The 10,399-nt window shown below is 53.6% G+C and overlaps 1 protein-coding gene across 5 annotated transcripts in view; it reads left to right on the top strand.

Annotated features, from left to right (window-relative positions):
- The first annotated feature begins 4,693 nt into the window (after nucleotides 1-4,693).
- RUNDC3A (RUN domain containing 3A) overlaps nucleotides 4,694-10,399 on the top strand; it is a 10,779-nt gene continuing 5,073 nt past the window's right edge. For 2 of the 5 annotated variants that reach the window (XM_017876052.1, XM_017876048.1), the window contains exons 1-4: nucleotides 4,694-5,702; nucleotides 9,329-9,444; nucleotides 9,796-9,944; nucleotides 10,110-10,195. In XM_017876052.1, coding sequence (XP_017731541.1) covers nucleotides 5,596-5,702; nucleotides 9,329-9,444; nucleotides 9,796-9,944; nucleotides 10,110-10,195 — 458 coding nt within the window. In that variant the 5' untranslated portion in view covers nucleotides 4,694-5,595. The remainder of the gene's footprint in view (nucleotides 5,703-9,328; nucleotides 9,445-9,795; nucleotides 9,945-10,109; nucleotides 10,196-10,399) is intronic. The other 3 variants (XM_017876053.1, XM_017876050.1, XM_017876049.1) reach the window with 2 other exon arrangements.

Here is a 10,399-nt window from a genome sequence, read left to right on the forward strand (position 1 = left end):
GTTATATATCTGATAAGGAATTGATATCCAGGATATAGAGAAAGCTCCTAAAACTCAACACCAACAGCAAAAACGGAGCAACCCAAAAACGAACAAAGGACTTGAATAGGTATTTCTCCAAAAAAAAAAAAAGAAAGACAGAAACAAAAGCCAATAAGCACATGAAAAGGTGCTCAACATCACTAATCATTAGTAAAATGCAAATAAAAACTACAATGAAAGAGTATACTTTCAGGGATCATTTCCCTTTTTCTGTTTTTTGAGATGGAGCCTCACTCTGTTGCCCAGATTGGAGTGCAGTGGTGCGATCTCGGCTCACTGCAACCTCTGTCTCCTGGGATTCAAGTGATTCTCCCACCTCAGCCTCCTGAGTAGCTGGGATTATAGGCATCCACTACCAGCCTTCCAAGTAGCTGGGGACTACAGGTGCACACCACTACACCTGGCTAATTTTTGTATTTGTTGTAGAGATGGGGTCTCGCCATGTTGCCCAGTCTCATTGTTTCTATTGAGATCGAGACCATCCTGGCTAACATGGTGAAACCCTGTCTCCACTAAAAATTAAAAAACAGCCGAGCGTGGTGGTGAGCGCCTGTAGACCCAGCTACTCAGGAGGCTGAGGCAGGAGAATGGAGTGAACCCGGGAGGCGGAGCTTGCAGTGAGCCAAGATTGTGCCACTGCACTCCAGCCTGGGAGACAGCGAGACTCTGTCTCAAAAAAAAAAAAAAAAAAAAAGAGAAATTGGACCCTTGTGCATTGTTGGCAGGAATGAAAAACGGTGCAGCCATATGGAAAACAGGATGGCAGCTTCTCAAAAAATTAAAAACAGAATTGCCATGTAATCCAGCAATTCCACTTCTGGGTATATACCCCAAAGAATTGAAAACAAGGTCTCAAAGAGTTATTTGTACACCCATGTACACAGCAGCATTACTCACAATTGCTAACACGTGGAAACAATGCAAGTGTCCATGGATGGATGAATGGATAAGTGGATAAGTGTCTTAGTTGCTTTGTGCTGCTCTAACAGAATACGTGAGACTGGGTAATTTATAAAGAACAAAGATTTGTCTCTTACAGTTCTGGAGGCTAGCTGGGAAGTCCAAGATTGAGGGGCCCACATCTGGCAAGGGCCTTCTTGCTGCATCATCTGATGATGGTAGGCAGAAGGGCAAGAGAGCATGAGGGAGAGAGAAGGGGGCCTGATCCTCATCCTCTTATCAGGAACCCGCTATCAAAACAACAGCATTAATCCGTTCATGAGGGCAGACCTTTTGTGATCTAATCATTTCTTGAAGGTCCCACCTGTCAACACCAGTGAATTGGGAATTAAGTTTCTTATATATGCCCATGTGTGTTAGCTCATATCTGTAATCCCAACACTTTGGGAGGCTAAGGAGGGAGGATCGCTTGTACCCAGGAGTTCAAGGCCAGCCTGGGCAACATAGTGAGAATACATCTCTACAAAATAAATGAATAAATAATAAGCTAATAAAAATAAAAATTAGCCAGACATGGTAGCAGGTACCTGTAGTTCCAGCTGCTGGGGAGATTGAGGCGGGAGGATCACTGAGCCTAGGAGGTTGAAGCTGCAGTGAGCTATGATTGCACCACTGCTCTCCAGTCTGGACAACAGAATGAGATCTTGTCTCAAAAAGAAAGAAGGCTGGGCATGAAGACTTATGCTCGTAATCACAGCATTTTGGGAGGCCAAGGCAGGTGAATTGCTTGAGGCCAGGAGTTCAAGACCAGCCTGGCTAACACAGCAAAACTCCATCTCTACTAAAAATACAAAATTTAGCCATGCGTGGTGGTGTGCGCCTCTAATCCCAGTTACTCGGGATGCTGAGGCACAAGAATCACTTCAACCTATGAGGCAGAAGCTGCAGTGAGCCAAGATCATGCCACTGCACTCCAGCCTGGGCAACAGAGTAAGACTTTGTCTCAAAAAAAAAAAAAAAAAAAAAAAAAGGCCGGGCACGGTGGCTGACGCCTGTAATCCCAGCACTTTGGGAGGCCGAGGCGGGCAGATCATGAGGCCAGGAGACCAAGACCATCCTGGCTAACATGGTGAAACCCCGTCTGTACTAAAAAATAAAAAAAAAAATTATCCGGGAGTGGTGGCGGGTGCCTGTAGTCCCAGCTACTTGGGAGGCTGAGGCAGGAGAATGGTGTGAACCTGAAAGGCAGAGCATGCAGTGAGCCAAGACCAAGCCACTGCACTCCAGCCTGGGTGACAGAGCAAGACTCCATTTCAAAAAAAAAAAAGAAAAGAAAAGAAAAAAAAAGTTTCCAACACATGAACTTTGGGGTACACATTCAAGCCATAGCAATAAGCAAAATGTTGCATATTCCTACAAAATAATATTAGTCTGCTTTTAAAAGCAGAGAAATTCTGCAATGTGTTACATACAATATGGATGAATTTTTTTTTCTTTTTCTGTTTTTTTTTTTTTTTTTTTTCCTGAGACAGAGTTTCACTCTTGCCCAGGCTGCAGTGCAGTGGTGCAATCTCAGCTTACTGCAACCTCCGCCTCCTGGGTTCAAGCAATTCTCCTGCCTCAGCCTCCCAAGTAGCTGAGATTACAAGCGTGTGCCACCATGCCTGGCGAATTTTTGTATTTTTAGTAGAGATGGGGTTTCACCACTTTGGCCAGGCTGGTCTTGAACTCCTGACCTCGGGTGATCTGCCCACCTTGGCCTCCCAAAGTGCTGGGATTACAGGTGTGAGCCACAACGCCCAGCAACATGGATGAACTTTAAGGACTTTATGCTAAGTGAAATAAGCCAGTCACATAAAAAATAAACACTATATGATTCCACTTATATGAAGTACTTAGTCAAAATCATAGAACCAGAAAGTAGAATAGTAGTTGCCAAGGGTAAGGGGAGTGGGGAATGGGGAATTATTGTTTAATGGATAGTTTCAGTTTTTCAAAATGAAGAGTTAAGAAGTTGGAGGGTGGTGATGACTGCACAAAATTATGAATGTACTTAGTACTACTCCATTGTACACTTAAGAATGGTTAAGATAGCCAGGCGCGGTGGCTCAAGCCTGTAATCCCAGCACTTTGGGAGGCTGAGACGGGCGGATCACGAGGTCAGGAGATCGAGACCATCCTGGCTAACACGGTGAAACCCCGTCTCTACTAAAATACAAAAAACTAGCCGGGCAAGGTGGCGGGCGCCTGTAGTCCCAGCTACTCCGGAGGCTGAGGCAGGAGAATGGCGTAAACCCGGGAGGCGGAGCTTGCAGTGAGCTGAGATCCGGCCACTGCACTCCAGCCTGGGAGACAGAGCCAGACTCCGTCTCAAAAAAAAAAGAATGGTTAAGATAGGCCGGGCGTGGGGGCTCATGCCTGTAATCCCAGCACTTTGGGAGGCCAAGGCAGGTGGATCACTGAGGTCAGGAGTTTGAGACCAGCCTGATCAACATGGCAAAACCCTGTCTTCACTAAAAACACAAAAATTAACTGGGCATGGTGGTGGTGATCCCAGCTACATGGTGGTGCCTGTAATCCCAGCTACTTGGGAGGCTGAGGCAGGAGAATCACTTGAATCTGGGAGGCAGATGTTGCAGTGAGCCAAGATCGCGCCACTGCACTCTGGCCAGGATGACAGAGCGAGACTCCGTCTCAAAAACAACAACAACAACAACAACAACAACAACAAAATAAACCCCAAAAGAACATCACGTGCCCTCATTTGGAGAAAGAACAAAAAAAACCCATCATGATTGCCCCTGGCAATCTGGAGGCAGGAGAATGGTAAGAGGGATTTCTACATGTGAGGCAAGAGCAAGATGACGGAAGAGGGACTGAAAAGACCAAGGTTATACTAAAATTGGAATGTGCTAATATGCTAAAAAATTGGAATGATGCAGAGTAGATTAGCATGGCCACTGTGCAAGGATGACACGCAAAAAATAATTGAAAAAAAAAAGTAAAAAAAAAAAGACCAAGGTAGAGGTCCCAGAAGCCAAGAATTGAGGCTGAGGCTGCATAAACGTGAGATTCTATGCTAGGAATCAGGAGCTAGGAGTCAGTCTCCAGGTGTCAGACCAGGCTCTTTCATCTCCTCCTCCTCCACTTGTGGTGACAGAGAGTCCCTTCCTGCTGATTATTTTCAGATGTGGGTGCAAATCTGAATCAATGTAAAGACATCAGCAATCCACTGGCAGAGCATCAGGTGAATTGAACAGGTAGGCAGAGTTGGAGAATAGGTGCGAGTGAGTCCTGGGAGGAATGTTCCTAGGGGCAGATGGAGAAATCGGGTAGAGGCCCTTTAATAAACAAAGAAAGGTTTTATGTGGGAGTTGAGGATTCCAGCAGGTGAAGGGATTCCAGCAGGTGAAGGGGAACCCCCCCCCCCCCCCCGCTGAAAATCCTGGAACAGGTTGAATAGAGGAACGGGGCAGGTGGGAGCAGGGATGTGAGAGAGGAATAGGAGGCCAAGGGCGGGGGGGGAACTAGACTATGCCTGCATTTTCCCCCACCCCCGGGGAGAAACTGCAACCAGTTTTACAGGACACTCCTGGCCTTGCCCGAGATCAATGACCCCATTCAGAGAGGGTTGATGGCACCATGTGGCAATGCCGGCAGCCAAGGGGTTAACCTTAGGCCAGCTGGCTCTGGGGTGGTGCGAGGGGGTGGGCCACCACCCCCTCCGGTTGCCTTGGCACCACTGTAGGCGCCTGCTCTGCTGCTGGGAACCTCCGCAGAGCCCAGGGCCCTTCGCTGCCAGTCTGCTCCCCACTCTCTGTCCCAAGTGGTTCCAGGCGCTGGACCCTTAGGCTTCGTCTGGAGTCCCATCCTCCACCCCAGGAGAGGTTGGCTCGGCCTGGCTGGTGCAGGCGGGTCCAGCCCAGGCACAGACACGCAGATGCACAGTCTCTAGGGCTGCTCCTTAGCCTCCTGGGTTAGCAGCCGGGAGCCACCTGCGCTCCCTGCACGCAGCCCCCACCTCGCAGAGAAAGCCGAGGCTGAACGGGTAGGGGGCGGGGAGGGGACGAGGGTCACGGAGGTGAGGACCTCCTTTCCCCCGGCGGCAGGGGGAGATCAGAGACAACAGGGAGCACAGGTCAGAAACAAGGGAGTAGAGAGGTCGGAGCCAGAGACTCGAGGCGAGGAGGAACAAGGAGTCTCGGGCCCAGAGTGTGGGGGTGGAGGGCAGGCCCCCTGCTTCTCTTTCCAATCTCTGCTTCTCCCAGGAACCCCCTCCGCCCTCCCTGGGGCCCCGGCTCTTCCCCTCCCCCCAGACCCTGCATCTTCTGCGGATTGGTCCTCGGCCTGCTGGGGGGCGGGGCCCGAGGGCCCTGACGTCACTGGCCGAGGGGGGCGGGCGACTGGAGGAGGGGGTGACGGGGCCCGGCTCAGCACCTCGGAGAGCTCCCTCCCCGGCCTTGTTTTGCTCTGGCATCGCTGCCGGGGGAGGGAGCAAGGGGGCCGGGCACCGGGCGCAGAGGTAGGGGGATGGCCATGGAAGGGTTGAGGGGCCGCGGCGGACAGAGGGCCCAGCCGTGATCCAGCGACGGGTTTGGGGCTCCGGGAGGGGTGGGGGGCAGCGGGCGGCGGCAGCAGTGGCCGTACATCTGGATGGAAGCGAGCTTTGTCCAGACCACCATGGCTCTGGGGCTATCCTCCAAGAAAGCATCCTCTCGCAACGTGGCTGTGGAGCGTAAGAACCTGATCACCGTATGCAGGTGGGCACTGCTGGCGGGCGGGGGCTGGGGTGGTCAGAGAGAGGGGTTGGGGTGGACTGCGGAAACCCGGACTGAGCGCTGCCGCGGAGAAAAGGGAGGGGAGCAAAGAGTCGAGAATAATGCGTCCACTGTCCTTCCCAGGCCTAGAACCCAGAGGGGGAGCTGCAGTCTGGTCTCTACCCTTCTAGGCCAAGTGGCCTATGCCAGGGCCTGGGCCTGGGGGGTGAGGGGTGTTTAATTGGTACTGCAGCTTCCTGTGAGAACCAGGAAGTGACATTGTGTGAGGGGGAAGGAGGTGGGGATGGCTGGCTCCCTTGCTGGGAATCAGGCGGGATGGGCAGAGGGGACTCCATGGGGGGATGAATGCCCTTCAAGCATACCCTCATTGGCACCCATGTCAAACTGACCCTCTGGGGTGGGGTTCTCCAATGCTCAGATTCTGGAGCAGGGATGGGCAGGGTCAACTGGGCATGGGGGCAGAGCCCATGAATCCCTCCAGGGAAGGGAGAGGGGCACCGCCCAAGACGTGGGAAGGACCAAGAGCCTGGGTTCCAGGTTCAAGGGGAGAAGACTGGGAGGGCACGGCCACTGGTCTCTGAGGGTGAATGGTTGCTGGGTTGGGAAGATTCTCCACTATTGTGGGGCCCAGGAAGTGATCCTGTCCACTTCAAACCTGCAGTGACTCACCCTCCCTGCCCTGTCCCAAAACCAGGGCATGGCCAGCTGCTCAGCCACTCCCCCTGCAGCCCACACCTGCACTCTCCTCCGGTGCTGGGATACCCTGTCAGCTGCAACCTCCCCTGGCCCCCATGCCTATCAGGTGTTGCCCCCTCAGGGCAGGGTGCTCCTGGGGACAGGGCTCACTCTTCCCTCACCAGCCCCACCTGCCTGCCATGTAGGCCTCAGCTCTGCTGAAGCCCACCTGATACCCTGAGGTCCACTAGTGCCCACCTGATGCCCTGGCTCCTGGCTCCCATAGCTCCTTCCAGGTTCCTGGGCACACACCCAACCACACTGCATCTGTCTCCCAGCATCATATCCCTAGTGCCCAGCACAGTGCTGTGCACATCAGACCTCTGCAGAAATGCCTGGAACATTAAGGAAGAAGAGAGTGTAGCAATGGCCCAGCCCACAGTGCAGGGCACTGCCTCTACCCTCATTCCCCCCAACCCCTACCAGTGTGTTGTAAAACAAAGATTTCTGTCTTTGGGGCCAGATGGTCCTAGGTTCAAGCTCTTACTCATCAGCTTTAGCTGCGCAACCTTGGGGAGGTCTCTTAACCACTCTGGGTCTTGGGTGCCCCATCGTCCTCATTTTAGATGTCACAGTCATACCAAAGAATGATAATGGCATCATCCATGAAGGAGCCTAGGTCAGTGTCTGGCACACAGAAAGAACCCTTTCCTAATGACGCTCTTCCTGTCCCTCTCTGCTCTCTACCTGCTAGGTTCCTCTTTTTTCTCTTGCCTGCCAAGGTAGCTGAGCCTCTTGAGTATGTAGGGGGAATGAGGGAACTCTCCTTGACATAGGCCAGAGAAGAAGAAGTTGAAGGGCTGAAGGTGGCTTAGAACTGGGAGGGAAGGATAGAGTTTTGGGGGGTCAGTGATGTGACAAAGGCTCAGTAACCCCCAGGCCCCTGCTGCCTCATCACTGTCATATGGTTTGCCTCCAGCTCCCAGAACAGCTCCCTTTAGCAGGCCGTGGGCTCCCCTGGGCCCTGGCCTCGTTGTCTCCATGGTAACCTGCAGCAGCCACTGCATCTCCTATCAGGGAGCACACCACGGGGCTCCCGGGGGCAATGACCACCTCTGCAGCACCCCTGAGGACAGATACCAGATGGCTGCCATGCTGAACCCAGTCCAGGCCCCATCATTGTCTGACCCAGATGACCAGGAGAAATCAAGCTGGCAGGAGGGTGGGCATAGTGAAGCTGGGATAACGCCCCAACCACAGGCTTGCTTTCAGCAGGGCCAGCCTTCCCAGCCACGGCCCCGCTCCTTACCATCCCTGCCCAGCAGCCCTAGGCACCTACCATCTCCCAACCCTTTCTGGGCTCTCAACCAAAATGTAATGAGGCAGGTACCATTGTTCCCATTTGCATTTGGCAAGAGGGGACTCAGAGAGGGGCCCAAGGCCACATGAGTGTCACAGGGAAACAGGATTTGAATCCAGCAGGCTGCCTCCCTCTAGTGCAACCCCAAGACTGAGCTGGCTCTGATCTCAGGCCAGATCAACTCCGAGTTCAAAAGGAAGGGGGACAAGGGCTCAGCTGTGCAATTGGCCTGAGAGCCACAGAGGTCAGTGCTCCAGGGCTGGAGACTTGTGGAGTAGAGAACAAAGGGCGGTGGAGCAGGGGCTGCTCCAGGCCTTGGTCTTCACTACAGCTGCCAGGAGGCCACAGATGTAGCAGAAAGAGCAGAGGCTTCAGAATCAGAATCAGACATACCTGCTTGACTCCTCATAAGCCATGTAGCTCTGAACAGATCAGTCAACCTCTTGGACCATCAATTTCTTTTTCTGTAAAATGGGGATGAGAGTGATAAGACCTATCTTTCAGGGCTGAGCATGGGTAAGGTAATGCAGGCAAAGTACTGTCCTTGGCACATTATAGAGCTTGATAAATATAAGAAGAAAAGGACACTTCCAAGCAGCTCCCATATCCCTGGACACCCCGCCCCTGCTCTGCCACCCACAACAGGGAAATCATGGGATGTTAGGATCTGTGTCCTCATCCCTGCCCCACTCCACTGCAGGGATGGCAGGGGGAGATTGCAGGGGTAGTGACTGCAGAGGGAGCCTGAGGCTTAGACAGGATTGGAGAGGGGGCACTGCATGGCCTCAGTCTCTCAGCTCCACAGGCTTCCCTTGGTCCCTTCCTCCCTAAGAACCTAGGCCCCCAAGCCCCTTCCAGGAATCTGCTGCCAATGCCCCCTCCTGCCCAGTGTCTGTGTCAGGCCCATACCCCGCACCTCCCCACCCCACCCCCGCCCAGCTCTGCACTGCCTGGTTCTGGGCAGCTGGTGTGTGGGAGGCCAAGCCGGGAAGGAAAGGGGGAAGGGGATATCTGTGTGCTGGGAGCCCACCTGGCCACCTGCACATGCCCACACTCCATGTGCACAGTGCCAACTCACATGCCCTGGTACAGGTGACCCCATCCCCAAAAGGGACTGAAGGTTGTTCCAGCAATCACAGAAGACAGCTCAGGGTGGGGCACACACCGGCTTCTAACACCTAGTTGACCCAGGCCTTGCACACACAGACCCTGAAGGGTGGTCTAGGGGGAATGGGCTCTGGGACCGCCCCCGGCTTGTGGCGCCTCATCTTCCTATTTTTTCAGTCCCTCTCACCCCTTGCTCCCGAAGCTTTCTTTCTCTGGGTGTCACCTCTCCTGTCACTCACTTTGTCAATCAGTCTCCCACCTGTCACCCTCCCTCCCCACCTGCCACCCTCTCACTCCACATGACATGGTACCTCTATGGTCACTGTAGTCTTGCCTGTCTTCCTGCTCCCTCTGCCCCCCGCCACATCCATGCCCTTCCTGACCTCTTCTCCGCCAGTTGCTCCCTGTCTCTGCCTGTTTCCTCACCTGACACCCCACTGCCCTGTCTCCCTACCTCGCCACCCAGGTTCTCTGTGAAAACGCTGCTGGAGAAGTACACAGCGGAGCCCATCGATGACTCATCAGAGGAGTTTGTCAATTTTGCAGCCATTTTAGAGCAGATCCTCAGCCACCGCTTCAAAGGTGGGCCCAGGGTCCCTCCCCCAGTGGTCCCTCCCCAACTCCCAGCCTTTAGCTCCCAGCCACCTCATTCTGATATACTCCATGGACTCTGAATCCCCTCATTGACCCTGGCCCCCATCCTGGACCATGCACAGAAGCTCGTGTACAGATCTGGGAAGCGGGAGAGGCCTTTGGCCTACAATCCCCACCAGTGGGCAAGCTATATGCTGGGGTGCCCACTGCATACATGCATGTGTATGCACAGATCTTTGTGGGAGGAGGCTGCTTATACTTATGCATGTGAGTGCTTCACTACATGGACCCTCTCCAAACTCCCTGGTCTTGCTGAGTCCGCTCCCTGCCCTGGCTCAGCCTGTGCCCCAGCAGGTCCAGTGAGCTGGTTCAGCTCAGACGGGCAGCGGGGCTTCTGGGACTATATCCGGCTGGCCTGCAGCAAAGTGCCCAACAACTGTGTGAGCAGCATCGAGAATATGGAGAACATCAGCACAGCCCGGGCCAAGGTGAGGGGCCTGGAGCAAGCAACTGCTCTCTGCTCTGGACACAGGGGGCCTGCCTGTTTCTTGGTCCTCACCCCCTGTCCACAGCCCAGGGGAGAAGGGCCCACACCTGATGCTGGACACGTGAGTCCCTCTGGGACAGCAAGTAAAAGTGAACGTGATTTCCAGGGTCGGGCATGGATCCGGGTGGCACTGATGGAGAAGCGCATGTCAGAATACATCACCACGGCTCTGCGCGACACCCGGACCACCAGGTCAGACTTCCCAGGCGACTCAGACCACAGGCCTCAGGGTGCACCTGCATTGCCCAAACACAGCTGATCCTTAAGTTCCTGCAGCATCCTTCAGTTCCTGGACTACAAGTCCCAGCACCAGCATGCATGGCTGATTTCCCTCTTCCAGGCTGGCCTGCAGTCCCAGGACAAACTCTTTTTTTTTTTTTTTTTTTTTTTTTTTTT

This window comes from Rhinopithecus bieti, unplaced genomic scaffold, assembly GCF_001698545.2.
Source record: "Rhinopithecus bieti isolate Rb0 unplaced genomic scaffold, ASM169854v2 scaffold_10088, whole genome shotgun sequence".
Lineage (NCBI taxonomy): Eukaryota > Metazoa > Chordata > Mammalia > Primates > Cercopithecidae > Rhinopithecus > Rhinopithecus bieti.